Source organism: Microcaecilia unicolor, chromosome 2 (genome assembly GCF_901765095.1).
Source record: "Microcaecilia unicolor chromosome 2, aMicUni1.1, whole genome shotgun sequence".
In the NCBI taxonomy this organism is placed as follows: domain Eukaryota; kingdom Metazoa; phylum Chordata; class Amphibia; order Gymnophiona; family Siphonopidae; genus Microcaecilia; species Microcaecilia unicolor.
Window position 1 is genome coordinate 74,096,084 of NC_044032.1, and position 24,124 is coordinate 74,120,207.

Here is a 24,124-nt window from a genome sequence, read left to right on the forward strand (position 1 = left end):
ATGCTTTTCTTTCCTCCTTCTAGGCAAATGGGAGTCTTCTCTCCACTTCAGTGATTTCAAAAGCAATTCAGGCAGTCCTTATAGGCTCATAGTGACATCCTGTCATAATGCCTGCAGTGCCCCTGATCATGGTCTAAGCCCAAACAAATCAGACATCTGGAACATGTATCAAACATCTAGATTCTTCTCTTACAGTGTAGGCAGGGCTGGAATCTCTACTTAGTTGGGACAACTTGAGAACAACAAACTAATAAAAGAAATAAAATAATTTATTTCAGGAGAAAAAGAATTGTGACAAAAAAAAATCATCTCACACAACTGAAGGCAAAAAAAAAAAAGTTTTCAGTTTGGGAGTTTGCATCCATTTGGCACAGCAGAAAAAAACAACTGAGCTGACCACTGCACAAGGGAGGACCAGGCATGCTCAAATCTCTATACTGGTAATCTAGGACAGCAGTGACTCCTACTGGTAACTTGTGAGCGCTTTGGAATTTTCGGATGACAAATGTGTATATACTACAGACTCACACATTCACCCAGAAAATAGAATACGATAGAAACTTTTAATATGATGCCAGCAGAATAATCAGCTCACACAGCATCTGGTTACAGAAAGAAGGTACTCATGGCAATCTCTTCTCTTGCACCAGGAAGGGGCAGGAAGGGTCTTGGACTGTAGAGACTTGCAGCTGTATCTCCACAGTGCACAAAGATGAACTATCAGAGCAAAAAAGCAAAAAAAAAAACAACCCCAAAGAAGTTTCTCAAAAAATACCAGTGCATAGTGCACTCTGCCCAAACCAAAACAGGGCAGAGCCTGGATAGGGCAACCAATCAAAAAATGTACATGTACACAGAGCCTAGCCAGGCTAACATGCACATACATAGAAAAAGGAATGTTTCTCTCCCTCAGTTGCTAAGAGGAGGTGAAGACCTATGGCCGTGGTGGTGGGGAGAGGGGTGGAATTCAGTAATAAAGCAGTGCAAACACGGGCATGTCACATTAAAATAAAAACAGAATTCAGGCCAAAGGTAAGGGCTTTGATACCTAGAGAAAGGTCTCTGAAAAGCTCAATTCACAGCCTATGTGGGGCCAAGTTTCAATGACAAAAGCAGGTTTATTTTATTCTGAGCTCAGGGAGGTGATTTCTGTCTCAGTGTCATTGGATGACATCATTCACTTGTGTGCCTGACTCAATGCCACTTCTTGACAGATAATCCTTGCTACAGACTTACCAATTCTAATCAAATTCATGTTAAAAGCTAAAGAAAGCAAGTTAAGTGTAACAGCCTGTGGTAAAGCTTACCTTTGATGATACAGTGTCTTAAACGCTCCTGAAGAGAATGATATTTGTCTTTCAGTGGTACTCGAACATCTTCAGGATTAGGAAATGCTTTTACCCAAATTTCTGCAACCTGCACAAAGTAAATGGCCAGCAGAATATATCATATTGGGACCAGTGGGACTCCATAGGTCTCACATCATACTTTTATAAATGAACTGATCTTTCTGATCTGTAATAGATGTTCTTTGATGACAGCAGTGCAACAAATTACACAGATGTCATTTGACTGATTTTCTAGGCATGTGCGGTGATTTCCTGTATACTACTGGACATGCCACCTCAGTTGAATAAACCAGTTCCCTATGTGTTGGTCGTGACCCCAAATTATATATACATAATCGTCTTATGCAGGCCACAGCTGAATATCGGTCATGACCCACATAACCTCAGGTGGCTACACAGAGACAATTAGTCCTGCACATGGTTCAGTACTGAATATCCAAAGCTAATTTAGCCGGCGACAGTCAACGATTAAAAAAATGCTAACCACTGCCAGCTAAGTGTATTTCGTTATACTACACCTGCATTAATCCAAATCAATTCCTCAACACATCTTCCTTAATTCAAAAGTTGGACCGGGGTCAGAGACTTTGTGCATGGACATTTGGCTTATATAATGAGCCTAAAGCGGTTTGCCAATATATCAATGTATTAACGTACTAACGTATTTTGTTCCAGATATATTTAGTCACTGTACCATAATAGAACAAGACGGTTTCAATTTGTGAGAGTAGAATGTATGTATGTATAATGTATGTGTAATGAGAGGGTAATGCCTCATTAAATGTGATTTATATATTTTTGAATTAAGGAAGAAGTAGTGAGGCATTGATTTGGATTAATGCAGGTGATTATTTTGCCTCCCCTTAAAAGAAAGTAGAGGTCTCTTGGGGTACAGTATAATTGTTATACTACACCACCACTTTTATGGAATGTTTTACGTGCTGATGCCTAAGCTACTAACAATTATTTGTCTTTTGGTAAAGCCTTGAATACTTAGCTTTTTGAGCAGAGTTACAGTTGAAGTGGTTACTGGCTACCTTTCTTTACTATGCATGACATACTATGACATATTGTTAACCTGCAAACCAAAAGAAAAAAAGCAGATCAAAAAAGACAAACAAAATGGAACAGGAGGGTACACAGAAGAAGTGGCTTATTACAAGTTACCCGACATGGCCACGTTTCGCCCTCAGGCTGCGTCAGGGGTACAAAGCAAAGTGAACCCCTAAAAGTAGTCATACAACCACCTTACATAAGTGCTTCCCAAGCTTACTCAGCAGTCTTAGCAAGGCTGCCAGTCAACATAGCATTGCTAAGACTGCTGAGTAAGCTTGGGAAGCACTTATGTAAGGTGGTTGTAGGACTACTTTTAGGGGTTCACTTTGCTTTTTACCCCTACTAGTTTTTTGTACCCCTGACTCAGCCTGAGGGCGAAACGTGGCCACATCGGGTAACTTGTAATAAACCACTTCTTCTGTTTACCCTCCTGTTCCATTTTTTTGTCTTTTTTGATCTGCTTTTTTTGTTTTGGTTTGCTATTTCTGTGGCAGATCTTTGCCTTTTTTTGTTTGTCTGCATATTGTTAAACTGAACATTTTTTAATTGTAATATGATTTATTTTGACTATTTTAATTTCTTGGTAATGTTTACAAAGTGATTTTTTACATTTTGTATTTATTGAATTTACAATATAGATCAAGAGTACACCTTGTACAGGAAAACTGATTCAAAAGGAAATAAAAATAAGAAAACTACCCTCATCCTCTATTGGAAAACTATTAATTCAGCTCAAGTCCACAATAGAAGGCGATGTAATACCACTTGAAGGAATTTTAAGGAAACAAAAATCAAAAGAACACAAAAAAAAAAAGCAAATCTCTACATGTTTCATACAATTAAGTCCCACTAACAACCCCCTGCCCTTGGAACAATGTGATTGTTATGGTAAATTGCTTTATTGTACTAAGTGGTATATAAAGTGAATAAATTAAATCAAATTAAATCCTATATCCTTATGTGGAAGGGAGTGAAGACCTATGTACTGTGTGCTAATATAATTTTATCATACAATGTTTATGATGTTTTCAAGTACTTTGCATGCTTGTTTTCTTACATTAGGAAGGAACTACAAAGCTCTCTAGTGAGATTAAGAAAAATGCTGGGTGTTTAACAATTTCAAGATTACTCTACAGACATGTCCTCTTGCCACCCTCCCATAGAAAGGGAAACTGATGGGACTTGATAGAACACCTTTCTGTGATTACAATCGTCACTGTTCAAGAAAAGCCACATGATGTGCTGTTTAATATTTGCAGTGAAACACAAATGTGAGAAAAGCTTTTGTAGATCTGGCAAGACCAAAATGAAACTTTATATTCTCAATGTTAAACAATGTGTATTACATAAAACAAATAGCCAGGAACTGGGGAGAATATTTACCCTTCAGCAGTACAGCAATCCTAAGCACAAAGCAAAAACAACAATGGAGTGGTTCAGCAAGAAGAAAGTGAATGTCCTTGAGTGGGCTAGTCAAAACCCACAGATGATTCCCAGCAGTGGTGCAGCTAGGACTGAATGGGCCCTGGGCAGAAAAACTGAGATGGGCCCCCTATAACACTATCTCTCCCAAGGTGGTGGAGGAGCAGTGGAACGGTGGGGGGGGGGGGGGGGGGGGGGGGGGGGGGAGAACACAAACCCTGCACAAAGCAAACATATCACAGTACTGGAAATTGAAATGTAATTTCCCAAAGCTGACATATTACAATTAAAAAAGTCAGAAACAATAAGTATTTTATTCTACCTTTGTTGTCTGAGCACTGGTTTGGTCCCAGTGTCTCCTGCTTTTTTTTTTCTTAATAATTTCCAGGGTCTCCTGTCCTTTTGACATTTCTTCTCTCTTTATGTCCTTTACCCATCTTTCCTCTATATCCTTATCTATTCTGTCCAGCATCTTCCCTCTGTGTCCCTGTCACTATCTTCCCCATGTTCTTATGCTATCAGTTTATCTTGTTGGGCAGACTGGATGGTCTTTATCTGTTGTCATATACTATTACCCCCAATAATTACAAGAAACCTTAAGTTCACTGTTGCATATCAGTGAAGAAATTATCCCTATACTTAAAAAAAGAGGAACAAAATACATTTCCCTAATATCTGAAGAAAATCACTAATACAAAATAAAATGAAAAATTGTCAATAAGATATTACAAGGAGTAAAAAACTTTCTGAACTGAATAATGAAACTATAACTGTTCACAATAAATAATCACTAAATGTTCAGGAATATAAGCAGCTGCAAAGAAAACAAATGTTTAAAAATTGCTCAATAATTCAAGTAGGAAACTTTTGAAAAAAATTTAAAATGGCGACAATTCACTTCAGAAAAGACTTGAGGGGAAATCAACTATTGAACAGACTGAGGTGCATGATTATCCTCCAGTGATTAAATAAGAAACAAATAGCAGTCACAGATCTAGCAGAGTGCAGAAAACTTGTTCTAGAAAACTTTAGAAATATACTCCATGCCAGTGTAAGAGTATACATACCAGCAATACATACCAGCTATAACTTGTTTCCCTTGTTGAACGTAAATACAGCACAGGAAACCATACAGATTCTGCCTTCACCAATATGTTTAACAGTAGTGCATTCCCATAATAGTTTCCTTCTGTTTCAATGTTGTGTTTATCCAGTTCCCCTTGCTCTAATATTACTAATATTACATTTTGTATAACATCAAAAATCACCCAGTGTGATATATATATATATATATATATACAGTGGGGGAAATAAGTATTTGATCCCTTGCTGATTTTGTAAGTTTGCCCACTGACAAAGACATGAGCAGCCCATAATTGAAGGGTAGGTTATTGGTAACAGTGAGAGATAGCACATCACAAATTAAATCCGGAAAATCACATTGTGGAAAGTATATGAATTTATTTGCATTCTGCAGAGGGAAATAAGTATTTGATCCCCCACCAACCAGTAAGAGATCTGGCCCCTACAGACCAGGTAGATGCTCCAAATCAACTTGTTACCTGCATGACAGACAGCTGTCGGCAATGGTCACCTGTATGAAAGACACTTGTCCACAGACTCAGTGAATCAGTCAGACTCTAACCTCTACAAAATGGCCAAGAGCAAGGAGCTGTCTAAGGATGTCAGGGACAAGATCATACACCTGCACAAGGCTGGAATGGGCTACAAAACCATCAGTAAGACGCTGGGCGAGAAGGAGACAACTGTTGGTGCCATAGTAAGAAAATGGAAGAAGTACAAAATGACTGTCAATCGACAAAGATCTGGGGCTCCACGCAAAATCTCACCTCGTGGGGTATCCTTGATCATGAGGAAGGTTAGAAATCAGCCTACAACTACAAGGGGGGAACTTGTCAATGATCTCAAGGCAGCTGGGACCACTGTCACCACGAAAACCATTGGTAACACATTATGACATAACGGATTGCAATCCTGCAGTGCCCGCAAGGTCCCCCTGCTCCGGAAGGCACATGTGACGGCCCGTCTGAAGTTTGCCAGTGAACACCTGGATGATGCCGAGAGTGATTGGGAGAAGGTGCTGTGGTCAGATGAGACAAAAATTGAGCTCTTTGGCATGAACTCAACTCGCCGTGTTTGGAGGAAGAGAAATGCTGCCTATGACCCAAAGAACACCGTCCCCACTGTCAAGCATGGAGGTGGAAATGTTATGTTTTGGGGGTGTTTCTCTGCTAAGGGCACAGGACTACTTCACCGCATCAATGGGAGAATGGATGGGGCCATGTACCGTACAATTCTGAGTGACAACCTCCTTCCCTCCGCCAGGGCCTTAAAAATGGGTCGTGGCTGGGTCTTCCAGCACGACAATGACCCAAAACATACAGCCAAGGCAACAAAGGAGTGGCTCAGGAAGAAGCACATTAGGGTCATGGAGTGGCCTAGCCAGTCACCAGACCTTAATCCCATTGAAAACTTATGGAGGGAGCTGAAGCTGCGAGTTGCCAAGCGACAGCCCAGAACTCTTAATGATTTAGAGATGATCTGCAAAGAGGAGTGGACCAAAATTCCTCCTGACATGTGTGCAAACCTCATCATCAACTACAGAAGACGTCTGACCGCTGTGCTTGCCAACAAGGGTTTTGCCACCAAGTATTAGGTCTTGTTTGCCAGAGGGATCAAATACTTATTTCCCTCTGCAGAATGCAAATAAATTCATATACTTTCCACAATGTGATTTTCCGGATTTAATTTGTGATGTGCTATCTCTCACTGTTACCAATAACCTACCCTTCAATTATGGGCTGCTCATGTCTTTGTCAGTGGGCACACTTACAAAATCAGCAAGGGATCAAATACTTATTTCCCCCACTGTATATATATGCCAGTAATAGGGGAAATGAGTAGGGAGACAAAACCTTTTTTACATCACTGTGTTTACTATAGTTTCATACTTCTTTGGCAAACTGCTGCTGTAATAAGTAGTTTGCTGTAGATCACTTTGGGTAATCCATAAATATGAATAAATAAATAACAGTTGGTCCAAATCTGGCTCCTAGGTCCCAAGAAATTTTGTAGAGCCTGACTTAAAGATAAGCCAGTTTAAGCTTTATATGAACAAATGAATTGCAGTACTACAAAATTTTAGAATATTGAATGTGGCAATGAGTACAAGAAAATTAGCTGTAGAGAGGTTTTTATTACGCCAATGATTTGAGTGGATGAGCACTATTATTACTGTGTGTGCCTACAAGAGCTCCGAGGGATTTTCCTCCTGTGCAGCTTAACTCAGTTTATCTTTCAGAGAGCAAGTTTCTGCACTAAGGTTGTGGTGTGAAAATTTTGAGATTTTATGACCTCCATTCCTTCTGTTTCATTTGGTTAGATTATTAAACACACTAAACTATGCACATACTTGGTCATTCCAGGTGTGAACGCTGATTGGCTGAAAAGGAAGTGGATGAGGCTTTAACCAAAAAGTGAGTACTGACTGGCTAATCCACCCATCAAAATGAGTTGACAAAAGCTATGTAACCTACAATACTTCCCTCCTTCAGTATATAACTGTTACCTTTTGCATAGGCGGTAGCTCTCCTATAAGGCTCAGAATTATATCTTGCACAAGTTCTTCAATATTCATAAACCTGGAGAAAGGCAGCATTCTACAAGCCCATTCCAAAGCATTAAGGCAATGCTCAACTATGCTTGTGTTGTGATCCACAGACCTCTCGCATTCCTAAACAGAAAATTAAATTTTTATTTGTTGAGGGTAAAATCTTAAACTTTTAGACTGAAATCTCAAAATTGATGAACTAGTGTTTTCAGTCATTTAATAACATCAAATCACTTTAAAACAAAACTTCATGGAGTGTCTCCTAGTTTCTGTACTTTTAAAAGAGTAAATAACTAATTCACATTTACCCATTCAACTCCAATCTGGATTTTGTAAACTTCTCTCAATCTCCCTCAGCATTCTCACTTCCAAGTGAAGAACCCTAACTTATTAAGCCTTTCTTCATATGAGAAGAGTTCAATCCCCTTAATCATTTTGGTCTCCCTTCTTTGAACCTTTTCTAATTCTGCTATATCTTTTTTTATGTGCATCACTTTGCACTTGTCCATACCAAATTTCATCTGCCATTTGGATGCCCATTCTTCCAACTTCCTAAAGTCCTCCTGCAATTTTAGTCTGCATGTGATTTTTTAATAGCTTTGTGGCATATGCAAATTTAATCACCTCACTTATCATTCCCATTTCTAGATAATTTATAAATATGTTAAATAGCACTGATCTCAGTACAGACCCCTGGGGCACGCCACTGTTCACCTTCCTCCGTTGAGGCAAATGGCCATTTAACCTCACCCCTCTGCTTTCTATCTATTAACCAGTTCCCAGTCCACATTGGAGCATTGCCTCTTATCCTATGGCTTTTTAACGGTTTCAAGAGTCTCTCATAAGAGATTTTGCATTTTCTTCACTTCTACAATTCTTCTTTTTTTTATAACACTGTAAGAAATATAGGTGATGCCAAGTCAAATGGCTCAATATTCAAACTTCCAATGCAATTTTTGGGTTGACACCTTTCCCTCTGATGGGATTTCCAGGACTAACAAGGCTAAAAACCTCTCTCTTCCCAAAGACTGCTTTATAACATTCCATTGACTTCTACGTCCCTAGTATCATCCATTATCCTTTCCTATAATGTTTTTGTTCTCATGCAATACCCCAATGGTCTCTAATTGTTCTCATACCTCACACTAACATTATCGGCTTTTTTTCACCTAGAAACCACACTGAACCATGGAAAAGGGAAATTAGCGGTATACAAGAATTGATTTGATTGCTTTTGCTGTCATTGCCTCAAATATTGTTGATAGTCTCTTCTTTGGAAGAATTATTTCCTGTGAAGGAAGGACTGCTTTCTCATCATGAGGACTATTCTGCTATAGTTGATAAGAGCATCTGGAACAGTGATCATTTAAAAAGTTAGGAATCTTTGCTCCAAAAAGATTATCACCCCTTACATTGGTTAGGCTTTTGTGGAAATTCTCCCAAAAGTCAGATGCCCTGAGCAGGCATAACCATTTATATGACTGATGATTAATTATTTTGTCAGACTGCTTACCTTTTGATTTTCTACATTGTCCCTTGTTATCTGAAACCGTCTGCAACTGTCGGTCAATCTTTCACGTACATGATGCATCCAACATAAAGCACACAACTCTCGGAAGCTACCTGCAAAAATAAAAGCAAATATTGAAGCTTTTAGTTACAATTTAAATGACAATAGCTTTAGACATGTGTGAACAACTCTAAGCTTTATTTATATAATTGCTTGAGTTACTATATTTAATGAAAAAAAGGAAAGTTGATTGCACCTCCTCACTATGTTCGTTTTCCATGCCTTCTTTATGAGGTGCCTGGTCCTTCTTTTTAGCAACTTAATATATTTAATGGCATGTGGTAACTAACATTAGCAAGGGCGGGCCGTAGAGCCAGGTCGGACAAGCCATGCACACTTGGAAAATTACACTGAAAGCAAATAACATTTATTAAAGGTGTCCAGAAAGGGCTCCTGTTCACTTCACAGGAAGGGAGGAAACAATACTCAAAACTAGTTCTGTAAACATAATAATGTCCTTTGGTGGCCTGCTCCTGCAGGACCACAGCATACATGAATGTCTCTTAGCTCAGCAGCAACTGCTACTGTTCTCTGGCCTGGTCCCTGAATCCAGAGGTACCAGTTCAGTCTCTAGCAGGTACAGAAGGCTGGCCTGCAGCCAACCAGGTCAAAACACAAACTCTTCAAGGTTCCAAGTTGAACTTGGGGTACCTGAATGGAGTGGTTGCAGTTTCTCAGCTTCTGGGTGGAGGCATCTGCAGTGGGAGTTGCTGCTTCCCTCTGGGTCTCCTAAAACCTAGCACTGGCCCAGCCTTTTATACTTCCCAAATCATGCCCTCCTGGGTTCTAACCCTCCTATGTCACTTCTTCCTTGGGTGGGACTAGGGTTTTAAAGTGCCCCAGACACTGTGAGGGCGTGTTCTTAAGGGGAAATGGCAATGTCCTATAGACTCCCTCACATTGCCTAGTGGCCTAGTGGTTAGGGTGGTGGACTTTGGTCCTGGGGAACTGAGGAACTGAGTTCGATTCCCGGCACAGGCAGCTCCTTGTGACTCTGGGCAAGTCACTTAACCCTCCATTGCCTACCGCATTGAGCCTGCCATGAGTGGGAAAGCGCAGGGTACAAATGTAACAAAAAATAAAAATAAAATTATACCTACACAAAAATGATGTTCCTTATTCAGGTTAACTGATGGTACCAACTTTCTAGTCTGAAATAAAATCATTACCCCTAATTTATAAGCCAAGGTCAAAGATGGTATGGATAGCATGAGGAGTCATCTAGCAAACTTGAAGAATGGTCTACAATATGGTAGTTAAGATTCAATGGTAAAAAGATAGAGTCATAAGACCACAGACCAAAGGCCCATCAAGCCCAGTCTCCTGTTTCTAACATTGGCCAATCCAGATTACAAGTACCTGGCAGGATCCCAAAAGAGTAAACAGATTTTATGCTGCTTATCCCAGGAAAAGCTGTGGATTTTCCCAAGTCTTAATAATGACTTATGGACTTTCTTTTAGATACTTCACCAAACCTTTTTTAAATCCAACTATGCAAACCGCTTCTACCACATTCTCTGGAAATGAATTCCAAGTTGAGTAAAAAATATTTTCTCCAGTTTGTTTTAAATTTACTACTTTGTAGCTTCATTGTGTGCATCTAGTCCTTGTATTTTTGGAAAAAGTAAATGATTCATGTCTAACCATTCCACTCTACTCAGTATTTTATAGACCACTATCATATCTTCAGCAACCATATCTTCTCCAAAGCTCACTTTAGCCTATCCTCATAGGGAAGTCCTCCCATCCCTTTTATCATTTTCGTTGCCCTTCTCTGTACCTTTTATAATTCCGCTTTTTGGAGATGCGGTGACCAAAAGTGCACACAATATTCTACGCGTGGTTACACTGTGGAGTGATCCAAAGGCAATATAATATTCTCAATTTTCTTCTCCACTCCTATCCTAATAATTCCTAACATTATATTTGCTTTTTTTGCTGCCGCTGCACACTAAGCAAAGGGTTTCAACATATCATCAACTACAACACCTAAAACCTTTTCCTGGGCAGTGACTCTTAATGTAGAACTTTGCATCATGTAGCTATAGTTTGGGTTCTTCTTCCCTAGATGCATCACTTTGCACTTGCTCACATTCAATGTCATCTGCCATTTGGATGCCCAGTCTCTCATTCTTGTGACATCGTCTTCCAATTTTTCACAGTCCACTTGTGATTTAACAGTTTTGAATTTAATGATCACAGAAAGTTATTCAATCATCTCACTCATTATTCCTGCTTACAGATCATTTAAACATATGTTAAAAAGCAGCGGTCTCAGCACAGATCCCTGGGGAACCCCATTAACTACCCCTTCCCATTAAGAATATTGAGCATTTAACCCTACTCATTCATGAGGAACTGGGTCCAATGTCTTCTGAAAATCCATATACACAATGCAAAATCCCTCGTTCTGAAAGTGCCTCCCTTTTATTAATCAAATGACACTGGCTTCCCATCAAAGTGAGAATCACCTTCAAATTATGTACCTTTATCTTTCAAATACTACATGGTACAGCTCCAGACTATAAGGTAGCATTTATAAACTTACCTCAAAGAAACACTAAATATGAAGCAAGAAACTATCTCAGACTACACCTCCCAAATTGCAAAAAAGTGATCTACAAAACTGTCCACTCTGCAGACTTCACTTACCTAGGAACCAAATGGTGGAACTCCTTACCACCCAAAATAAGAAATATACAGGAATATACTAGATTCCTCAAATCGTTCCTATTCAAACAAACCCTCACAAACAACAACCATATCTCAAACAAGTAATTATTACCTGAATTGGTTATTACTCTATTTACCATTAACTTTCTCTTAGCATCATGTACAATTTCTCATTCATAATAGATTTTCTAAATGTTAAACATCCATAGCTATCCCAGTATGTTTATGATACTGTATTGTAAAATTGGATTCTCAGAACAAATTACTTTCTTATGCATTATTCTTTCTTTTGTAACCTATACTCTTTATTATAAGCCACAATGAACTCAAACTTGTTTGGGATAATGTGGGATATAAATGTCACAAATAAATACATAAATATCCCCTCAGGGAAGGCACTCCTACCCAGCTCGAGGGGTTTCTTTTGTGATAAAAAGGGAACGAAGTGTCCCTGTGTTAAGTGAACTGCACTTGGGGCTGTTTTTTTCTCTTCCACAGGACTATGGCGTCCAAAGCAGCACTCAAGTGGATGGTGGAGCAAACACAGGTGAAAGAGGACATAGAATGCTGGTTCTCCCAGCTAATGGAGCACCAGCGGTAGCAGCAGCAACAGCCTATGCTACAGCTAATGGAGGCACAGACCAAGGAGCTACAATGGTTGGAAGACGAACTGCAAAAGACGGTGGCTCAATAGGATTTTGAGGTGGGCTGGACTAATGGGATCCAAGGGTCAACCCCAGTGGTGTGCTAGAGCCGGTTGTTATCTTTTCCAAAATTTTGCGAGCCGGTTGTTAAAACGGGGACCCAGCTCTGTCTGCAGTGATTACAACAGGCTCTCTCCAGCCAGCCCCGGGTCCTTCCCTCTGTTGCAACTTCTGTTGCACGTGGGAAAGACCCAGTAGAAGGAAAGACTTGGAGCGGATGGAGGGAGCCTGATGTGTCCTACCTCCAATCTGCAGCTTCACTCTCGGAGAAACCACAGGAGGGAAGGAAGGGAGGGAGGAGAAAGAAAGTGAGAGGTAAGAAGTGAGATAGAATCAGACTAGGATAGAGAGGAAGTGCCCTGATTCGTTCCTCCCCTCCCCCATGATGGGTTTTGTGTGTGCGGGGGTCCTCTTAAGTGCATGGGAGTGTCTCCCCTTTGCTTGCCTGGTTTTACAGCCCTGAATGGAGCCCAGGATGGGAGGGCAAGCAGCTGATGCAAAAGGAGGCAGCCTGTGGGAGCGGAGCAGCAGGGAGGCCGACCAGACTGCAGAAAGGGCAAAGGTGTTTACAGATCCAGCTGGGCTGCTGGTTCAGGGCTTTGTACTCACTCCCTGCCTGGGCAGAAGCTGAATAGACCCTCTAGTGCCTCAGATACTGTTGCATGTTGGAGGCCATGCAGATTAGGGCACATTTCTAATGGCTATCCTGGGGGGGTAGGGTGATCAGTGGTAATCTGATGATGCAAGCCCATCTCCAGAAATTATGGCCCTAGAAATCTGTCTGGCTCCCTCCAATATGGGAAAATAGCAAGATAGGTGGGGGCTCCCTCTTTCTTGGTGCAAGAGAGATGTACAGGGAAAGGTTGTCCCAAATAAGATTGGGGCTCTGTGCAAAATTTCCCTTCCCATTTGCTTCCCTTGTTGTTTCCTGCTCTCACTGTCTTCTATTTCTTTGATGTCTATTTTACATATTATGATCTGTGAGGCCAGGATTGCACTGCTGTAGAAAGAAAATGCCTATGTTGAAGTTTTAGGTGTTTGAAACGCTGGTGGTTAAAGATAGCTGGCAATTATTTTATTGATCACATGTAATATATGCATATTTAGCAGTTTTTAAAAGAAGAGGTGCCCGTGTTCAGAAAGTGTGCCAGGGTTTGTGCATTTATGTTGAAGTGTCAGATTTTGTCGGATTCTGTGGGGAAAAGATGAGGGAGATTAATGTGTACCTGTGTAAGCGTGTTATGGTTTCTGTCACCCCAAAAAGGAACACCTCAGTTGGTGTATCAGGAGCTGTTCCATTTTAGGGTGCCAGAATTTGGGTGTCTGTATTTGGCAGGGATGCAAAGGGTTGAGTGGTTGAGGATGGAGCATGGTATCAGGATTTGTGTGGCTGAATCTGTATTCCAAGATTTTTGTTATTTGTGTTGGGGTGTAAACCAGTGGTGTGCTGGAGAGAGTAATGCATTGCCCCCCCTCCCCAGGCTCTCTTCCCAGCTATAGCCAGCTCTGCAATTTGGGGGGGAGGGCGCAGAGGAAGACGAGGGGCGCATAGGTGGATGGGGGGGGGGGCGCACAGCTGGACCGGGGAGAGCGCCTGTTGTTAAAACATTTACCAGCACACCACTGTTTATATCCTACATTGAACTCAAACTTGTTTGGGATAATGTGGCATACAATAAACAGTATAGGATATATAACAAAGAATAATGCATAAGAAAGTAATATGTTTTAAGAATCCAATTTTACAATACAATATCATAAACCTACTGAGATATGTTTAACATTTAGAAAATCTATTATGAATGAGAAATTATACATGAAGCTAAGAGAAAGTTAATGGTAACTAGAATAATAACCAATTCAGGTAATAATTGTTTTGAGATATGGTTGTTCTTTGTGAGGGTTTGTTTGAATAGGAACAATTTGAGGAATCTAGTATATTCCTGCATATTTCTTATTTTGGGTGGTAAGGAGTTCCACCATTTGGTTCCTAGGTAAGTGAAGTCTGCAGAGTGGACAGTTTCATAGATCACTTTTTTGCAGTTTGGGAGGTGTAGTCTGAGATAGCTTCTTGCCTCATATTTAGTGTTTCTTTGAAAGTAAGTTTATTAATGGTACCTTATAGTCTGGAGCTGTGCCATTTAGTATTTGAAGGTACATAATTTGAAGGTAATTCTCACTTTGATGGGAAGCCAGTGTCATTTCATTAATAAAGGGGGAGGCACTTTCAAAATGAGAGATTTCATATATGAACCTGGCTGCAGTGTTTTGAGCTATTTGGAGTTTTTTCAACAGGTACTCCTTACAGCCAGCATATATCGCATTACAATAATCAAATTGGGATAATGTTACTGATTGTACCAATAGTCTGAATGTTTCTGATGAGAAATAGGGTCTGATCCTTTTTAGTTTCCAAACATACCTAAACGATTTTGTGATTACTGAGGAAACTTGAGTATCAAATGTTAAATGTTTGTCTATAATTATACCTAGAATTTTCAGATTATTGTCAATGGGGAATAAAGTGTTGTCAATTGTGAAACTGTTGTAGTCGTTTTGGTCAAATAGGTTGGTAATGACCACAAATTTCGTTTTTTCTTTATTTAGCTTAAGTTTGGATTCTGAGGCCCAGGTTTCCCATCAGATTTAAGCCAAGTTTTGCCTTTTGTAAGATGTTTTTATTGTTCTTTTTGAAGGTTATGTATATGGTAACATCGTCCGCATATATGAATGTTTTGAATCCTGCTGTTTCTAGTCTGTTGCCTAGTGGTGACATCATTACATTAAATAGAATGGGCGATAATAGAGAACTCTGAGGGACGCCATAGTCCGGTGCCCAAGGTGAGGATAAGGTTCCTTTTAGTTTCACTTTGTAAGAACTTGATTTCAGGAATCCTTGAAACCATTTGTGGACTGTGTCACTTATACCAAAGTTGTCTAGTATGTTTAGTAGGATATTATGATCTACTACATCGAATGTGCTAGACATATCGAACTGCATTATTAAGATCTTAGACCCTATGCTAATTTCTTTTCTGAGATTTGATACTAGGGTAGTAAGGACAGTCTCGGTGCTATAGCATGGTCTGAAATCTGATTGCGATTTGTGTAGTAGGGAGAAATGTGAAAGGTAGTCCATAGTTTGTGATGCTACTATTCCTTCCATCACCTTTATCATCAAAGGAATGGAGGCTACTGGTCTGTAGTTTGTTACATCAGTTATGGTGATTGAATTGTTTTTGGGTATTGGTGTTAGGATAATAGAACTTTTATTATCAGGGAAAGTGCTGTGGAATAGTAGAAAGGAGATATGCTGCTGAAGCAGATTGATGAATACATTAGGAGCTTACTTCCTAAGGTAACTAGGACAAGCATCTATAGTATGCATTGTGAGTTTCAATATTTTAGGAGGTAATGTTTTACTGTGTCATGGGTTGGTAGTTGGAAGGAAGACCAGATTCTGTTGGTGGCTATTCCTGTATGTGTGTCTGACTGTTCTTCGTAAATATCTTGATGGTTGACTTTTAATTTGAGGACTCAAATCAGCAGTTGCTCTGCTGTTGGTGGAAACTGTGATTGTGGTTATTTCTTTTGTGGATAATAGGCTTTTTATAAGATTAAAAAGTTTATTGGTATTAAAGGAAATTACCACTATTATTTTTGTTATACTATTGAGCTTTAGCCTTTCCTCAATAGAGTCATTTCATCCACTCTATGATTTTGGTCACTCTTCTCTGTACCTTTTCTAATTCCACTATATCTTTTTTGAGATTTGGTGGCCAGAATTGCAAAAAATACTCAAGGTATGATATTTATTCATTAGTTTTATCTTATTCTATGTATTTGCAGATCATCATAATGATAATGCAATTTTGCACATTATCATTGTGTTGATTGCATATAGAAAAAATATCTGGACCAACATGATCAGAAAAACAAAGTCACCAGACAACAAAGTAGAAAAATCATTTTATTTTCATTTTAGTGTTTGGAAGATGTCCAATTTGAGATTTTATACCTGCTGTCTTATTTTGCACTGGATATACTAAGCTGTAACAGCTTATAGAAATTATTTATAATGAAAAAAAATCACAAGTTATTATTTTCTCCTATACTGGTATAGTATTTTCAACGATACTGCTTATATGCGCCACGGCTGGTATAAGGGGTGTGGATACCATAGGGGCGAAGCCATAGATGGTGACCCCGCCTATAATGAGTACTGGTACCTTTTTTCCTACAAAAAAAGCACTGACCATGCAAGTACTTATCCTTAGGTGTCAGTAAGTGCTAACATGGTAATATTTTTAATGGCCACACATTACTAGTGACATTAGTATTTGGCCATTAATGCAGAAAATGGAAAATAAGCCATTTTACTGCTGAGGTAAAAATGGCCTAAGTACAGGGAAAACCCACATAAGGACACACTAAGGCCACTTAATACCGCAGCTTAGTAAAAGAACCCCTTAGTTAATATTAAAAAGGCTTAACATACACCTCAGATCTTAATAAAGGATTTATATCATTTGCATTCACCACTAACTCTGAATCCCTTGATACATACCTATTATTCTACAGGACACTTCATCGAGTTGATGGTCTCCACCAGGTCCAGGTCCAAAGAACACAGCATTTTTTTCAGAATAATTAAGCAGTGATTCTGGAAGTTGTTTCAGGAGAGGATGAAAACTTTTTGCTCGAATCTAATATACAAAAAATAAGCCGAGAAATAAGGTAAAAACAATCTATAAATGCTAGTGTGACATGCAGAGGGGAACTTAAAAAAAATGCCCTGCTCATAACATTAAAAAAAACAAAAAACAGATTTCACAGCTATAATCAAACAGGAAAAATGTCTAGCTTTCCTTTTCGATTATGGCTGCGAGATGGATGTTTTTACACTGAAAGCATCCAAAATGAATACCTATTTTCAAAAGCGAATCATCCCTCTTTGAATGACAAAAAACGAGGGGCATGAACGTCTGTCCAAAATGAATAGCTATTTTCCAAAGTGAAACATCCAACTCTGAGTGACAAAAAAAAAAAAAAGGGACATGGACGTCTGTCTAGCATTTTCAAAAATATGGCCATACTGATGTTCCTGCAGAAAACAGAGGAATAGCTTACTGGTTAGTGCAGTGGACTGTATCTGGACACAGGTTCAAACCCCATTATAACACTTTTTTCTAAATATGATCACTCCAGGTTCTGAAAATTACTTACTGTACCTAAATGTGCACCACTTCAACAGCTTTCAGGCTTGCAGGTGTTTTATATATTTAGGTACAAGAAAGGCTCCGAATTATTACAAAAAAGAAAAAAGTAGTGAGTAGTGGGTTCCTTGGTTCACAGTCCACTGCACTAACCACTAGGCTGCTCCTCTGACTGACCTGCTTACTGCTTTGTTCAGAATGGTCATAATACTTGCAGCTGACAGAGCTTGGTTTTCCTTTCCAGTTTCATTTTCAGAGGAGAGAAAAGGGGACAGCAACCACTGGGGGATTAAGGAGGGGTCATGCCTTAATCTCTCCAGTGGTCAGTTTTGGATATTTTTAGAAGACAAACTTTTTTTATGCATTGTAACACATTCATTTGCTTTCAAAATGAGCACCATAGTGTTTACAAAAAGAAGCTGGTTGGACATTATTTCAATGTAAGATCTGGTCTTTAGGAATCCGTTGAATCATGTGACCACTATGCTGCAAATTCCCATGTAATTGAGTAGGGTCGTCAATACTTTGTGGTCTACTAGTTCAAATGCACTTGACTTGTCAAATTGCATTAGTAGTATTTTCTGCCCTTGGCTTATTAAGCTTCTAAATGTTATTGGTGTGGCTAGTACAGTTTCAGAGCTGTGTTATGGTCTGAACCCTGACTCAGGGGTGTAGCTAGGGGTGGGCCTGGGTGGGCCCAGGCCCATCCAATCTTAGCTCAGGCCCACCCATTTTTATAGCAGCTGAACAGCCACAGCCTTACTTTCTGCCATCCAGGGGCGTAGCTATGGGTGTAGGCGTTTTTTTTCTGGGTGCCAAAGGAAGGGGAAAGGACTTCAAAGGTATTTTACCAGTTTTGCTTACATTTTTTATAAAGCAAAGTATATGCTATTGCTGTAATCATACTGCAGGATCCTGTTATGTGTGTTGACATATTTGCCATTACAGTAGACTTTTAAAAATATTGTTATTTCCCATTAAGTATTTATGTGGTTTATGTTGATGCAGGGCAGCTGTTGGGCAGACTACTTAGAAATCCATTATCAAGTGCATTCTAAAGCATTATTTTGTAGTATCCCAAGAAACACTACTCATACATAGTGCCCACCCAAAATGTCAGGTCTGGCTACGCCACTGCCCTGACTTGGATTTATGTATTACTGCAAATTTTGTTAAATAATCCATTAGTTGTTGTATTACCAATCCCTCCATCATTTTGGTCAGCAACGGTATTGAGGCCACTGGTCTGTAGTTCGTAAGGTCGTTGATCTTGGTTGTTACGTTCTTGGGAATTGGTGTGAGTATGATCTCGCCTTTGTCCTTTGGGAATTATCCTTCTGTTTGCATGTATGTAATATGTTTGGTGTTGCATTTGATGAACCACTCTGGTGGGTTTTTCATCATATAGTTGGGGCATTTGTCTAATAGACATTTCGCATGTGTGTATTTTGTCAGTAGTGCTTTTACTGCACTCATGTTGGGTGGATCAAATGTAGACTAAATTATGTCTGCCAAGGTATGGAAGGTTTTTTTTTCGCAGTCTTGTAAGAAGTCAGCGATGGTTGTTTGCGGTGTTGCAAGGGTAGTTTTTGTCTGTTATTTTTTGTTTGAAATATTGCCCTAGTTCACCTGCAGTAGGTGGTGTTTCGGTTGTTGCAAGTACTTCCTGGGTTTTGAAAATAATGGGTCCTGCCAGAACAGTTTGGGCAACGGAAGCCATGGGCTTTCTACTATCCTGAAAAGGATTGTATGTTCCCTCTAAATACTTAATTACCCTGCCCTTGTATCTGCTTATGACGGTTTTACACAGTCTGGGCAGTAGCAAGCTCCACAATTAGAAAGAAACCCAGTATTCAATAAATATAGTAAGATAGTTTATTAGCATCAGTATCTTACCCAAAGGCAGTACAGGCAAATTAGGCATTCATCTCCAGTACATGATGGAACACCGCTTCACACAGCATGTGCAGTCTGATCTCTCTCCTCAGCCTTCTGCACCCCTCTGCCTTCTGGAGTCTTCTGTAGCCTTCGACCCAGCCGTCTGCAGCCTTCTGATCTAATACCCTTTAGGCTGCCCTTTTTATACCCTTCTGACCCTATTCATTTCAATGGACCCTAGCTTTCTCACCAGAGCTCTTGGCCCTTATCAGTTGATAAGAATGACTTCACATGTTCCCAAACTCTAAGTATAAACAAAATATGTTCAGGGCAACATCTGAGAAGAAATGACTTCACAGGTCATTTTGCCCTCTTCAGCTCCCCCTCCCTCTACTTGCACCTGACCCATTACTATCTTTCATTAGCCAAAACATCTTCGCTCATGACTTCTCGCAGGTGCCAGTCCCAGCACTGTTGACAAGAGCAAAAGTCCCCCTCCCTTGTCAGCTCTGTGGGAACTCACTTCAGCTTGTGCTGCAGTGAAATGTATTTTGTATCAGATGATAGCTAGTCCCAGGGGCCTGCATAGCAGGAGGCCTTGAGGCAGGTGGAGACCCACTTGATGCCTCGCTGCTCCCAGTGTGTCTCGGTCTCTCAGCAGCCATTCCTAACTCTACTCCCAATATCGAATATTCCCTCGATGCCTATGTCGAGGCCACCAACCTTGATGCTGATGCAGACGTCGAAGGACCGGACCGAGTCCCAAAAAGCTTTTCACGTTGGGCTTCTGAGCCAGTTGAGTCCTTTTCTTCATACGAAGACAAAGGGCACAACAAGCTGGGCTATGGTCAGTCCAAGGCACTGGATACACCACAAATGTGTATCAGTACCTGAGATGGTCCGGTTGCATCGAGTACAGTGTTTGAAGCCACTGGGAGTCTTTGAGGACATGGAAGGGAAGACTGTGCTGGCAAAATCAAAAAACGCGATGGTGCTAGAAAAAAAGCACCAAAAAGGGAGAAGACCCGGCCGAGGCCTAAACACGACCGCTGTAAAATAAAAGAAAACTTAAACGCGAGACAAAGTCTAAGGTAGTAACGGAAGGGGAAACTACTGGGGTTTTTTTTGTTTGTTTTTTTTATAAAACAAAACGAAAAAAAGAAGACAAGCAACAAAGAAATCGCAAAAAAAAAAAAAAAAAAAAAATCACAAAACTAGGGCACTAAAGGCTCTTTCACCGGCGAAATGAGGAGCCACAGAGAAAACTGCTGCTCCTCACGCAGAAAATAAAATGAGGAGCGCGGTCACGCAACAGGCAGGAAGGCACGCCACGCATGCCCGGTGCGGTACACCATGCATGCCAGAAGGCTCTAGCAAATACTTGTTAACTTTGCTATGGAAAATGCCAGTTCCCGGGCCGACGCAGATCATTGACCCACTTGTGAGAATGATTTAACCTATTTGTCCTTGGAGAAATATGGGTTTTCTGGTCGTTTTTTTTTTCTCGGTAATCAAGATGCTCTATTCGTCCCCAAGGGCAAAATTAGTGGTTAATGGTTTGGAATCAGTGGATTTTAGAATATCTCAGGGGATGAGAAAGGGTTGTCCTCTCTCATCCCTTCTCTTCGCATTGACTTTGGATCCCTTAATCAGAGACTTAATGACCAACCCGGCTATTCAGGTGGCACCTTTCACTGATGAGCTTCTGGTCCATCTCAATAATCCACGGGATTTGTTATCAGTGTTACTGGAAGTTTTTCAGGAGTATGATGATTATGAAGGATTCTGGTTAAATCTTACCAAATCTGAGGCTCTTCCATCTTTTTTAATGCTGCAGAATGCCTGGTGGGGGGCACAGTTTCCCCTTACATTGGGCGGAACGTTCCTTTAAATACTTGGGGAGTTATTTGACAATGGAGGTATCTGCACTATGAATGTCTCTAAATTGATGGAGGCCCTAAACACCAACTGAAGAGCTGGAGAAATCTACCCCGACACTAGAATTAGTCTTGTGCATATAGTAATTTTTCCTAAATGGCTCTATCTTTTACAAATACTTCCACTACTTTGTTGCAAAAAGATTTGAAGTGTCTCAATCATTTGGTATCTCAATTTTGCTGGGCAGGTAGGAAACCAATACAGAGATTTCACTTTTTGGTAGGAAGCTGGGGTCAGGGGGCTTTAGGTTTGACCAATATGAAGCTGTGTAACCAAGCATATTTGCTGCACCATGTGGACAACTGGATGTTGCAGCAGTGCTCTTATACCCCACTGGAGACAGAACTAGCATATTATGCTCCATACAACTTCTATTCTTTATTGCACAGTCAGCAGTCCCGACTTCCTCAGCACTTTTGACGTAGCGTATTGCTTTGCTCACTGTGGAGGATGTGGAATGTGCTCACTGCAAAATTAGGGGGTGACCAATTTCTTATGGATGATTTCTATTAGAGGGAATAAGGCTTTTGAACATGGGATGGATAACAGTGTATTTACAATATGGGAACAAAAGGACATAGGTTTAAGTTGAACATCTTTTGGGATTGGGGGGGGGGGGGGACAGTTAATATATTTTGAACATTTTCAATAACGTATAGGTGTCACTTGGGGAAATAGGTTTGTAAACTGTCAGCTGAAACATTATGTGGCCTGTCTGGATGGTAGGAAACTGGGCCGGATGGGGGACCGGATATGTGAATTCTTCCAGGATATTTCTGAATATGAGACTTCAGTCTCCAGGCTACATAAAGCCTTACTCAGATGGGAGACTGGGAAAGGCCTTGAGGAGGTTTGTCAGATATGGGCAGGAGATTTTGGAACCCCCTTGGCAGGTAGGCATCTTATGACTAATTTTAAGAGTATACCCTCCCCCACTACTTGTGCGAGACTTCAGGAGTGCTACTTTCAGGTCTTGCACAGAGCTTACTTTATCCAACAATTACATCATTTGGGCGGCACTCCTTGGGCCTCTCTGTCTTAAATGTGGGTGGGATGTTAGCTCCTTTTTTTTTTCATTATTTCTGGTCTTGCTGGGTGGAGGATTGCTTGGGGCTGTGGTCAACTTTTATTAGACAAACCATGGAAATGTCAAGGGAAAAATAAAGGTGAAAACCAAATTACAGTGACTGGTGCAGATATAAAAAAACAATTTCAACTTATAAAAAATCTCCTAAACACAGATCCAGTAACATCACCTTCAAACCGTCCTTCTGCTGACCAGTTAGCTAAATACTTTAACGACAAAATCATCAATCTTTGCAAATCGATTTCTCAAGACAATTTCACTGTAGACACCTTTCTTGACGAACTGGACCCTGGATTAGATTAAGTACCGGCCGAACGATATTGGACTAATTTTACTCTCCTTACCACTGAAGAAGTTACTAAAACCATCTCTAAACTCTCCAGGTCTTATTGCCAACTTGACCCCTGTCCCAACTACCTTTTGAAAGGCGCCCCAACATGTTTTATGTCAGATCACACCACCCACTTAAACTTCCTACTCCAACGAGGCTCCTTCCCCACCAAACATGGCAATATATTACTAACACCTATATCAAACAATATTACCAACTACCGTCCAATCGCCTCCATCCCTCTAATCACAAAACTGATGGAAAACAAAGTGACCTCGCAACTCAACGAATATATTCAGAAATTCTCTATCCTACACGAATCACAGTCGGGCCATAGCACTGAAACGGTCCTTCTTACCTTAATATCCAAATTCAAACAAGAAATAGCAATTGGAAACCATATCCTCCTTCTACAATTTGACTTATCCAGCGCTTTTGACATGGTAGATCACTATCCTAACTAAACTTCTGGACAAACTTGGGATCGGCAGCAATATCATAAACTGGATAAAAAGCTTCATTACCACAAGATCTTACCAAGTCAAAGGGACTACAAATATATCATCCCCATGGTCATCAGAATGCGGGGTACCACAGGGATCTCTGCTTTCCCCGATATTCTTCTACGCTGACGACATCACCATATTTATCCCCTTTAAATCCAATCTATCTGAAATCTCCGATAAAATAAATACAGGCATGACCACCCTAACCTCTTGGGCTAACGCTTTCAAGATAAAATTAAACAAAGAGAAAACACAGTGTCTAGTCCTTTCATCTCAATACTCTCCACTCCTCCCGACTACTCTCAGCACCCCAGACGTTAAACTCTCCATATCTGACAACCTAAAAATCCTTGGAGTAATGATTGATAACCATTTATTATTCAAAAACCATGCTAAATCCATCACAAAAAAAATGTTCAACATGATGTGGATACTGAAATGAGTGAAATCATATCTTCCCTTGGATACTTTCCAGAACCTGGTACAATCCACAGTACTCACACACGCACACTACTGCAACAGTGTTTTCTTAGGATGTAAGACCCTAATCCTAAAAAAAAACTTCAGACTACCCAAAACACAGCAGCCAGACTTATCTTTGGCAAGTCAAGATTTGAATGCGCAACACCTCTTCGAGAGAAGCCTCAATTTACACCTTCCCAACTGCAAAGGAATTAAATACAAAACCTCCTATGCATCCAGTTTCTCCTTTTTGGGCAGCCAGCTTTGTAACGCTCTACCAAGATCCATCCGAACAATCAAC

General features: G+C 40.2%; 1 protein-coding gene across 1 annotated transcript in view; it reads right to left on the reverse strand.

The window, feature by feature from the left end:
• Nucleotides 1–24,124, reverse strand: part of LOC115461867 (ciliogenesis and planar polarity effector 1-like) — a 337,061-nt gene that overhangs the window by 39,685 nt on the left and 273,252 nt on the right. Inside the window, exons 21-24 of the mRNA XM_030191927.1 lie at nucleotides 16,973–17,111; nucleotides 8,972–9,081; nucleotides 7,417–7,581; nucleotides 1,308–1,416 (exon numbers count right to left, since the gene is read on the reverse strand). Coding sequence (XP_030047787.1) covers nucleotides 1,308–1,416; nucleotides 7,417–7,581; nucleotides 8,972–9,081; nucleotides 16,973–17,111 — 523 coding nt within the window. The remainder of the gene's footprint in view (nucleotides 1–1,307; nucleotides 1,417–7,416; nucleotides 7,582–8,971; nucleotides 9,082–16,972; nucleotides 17,112–24,124) is intronic.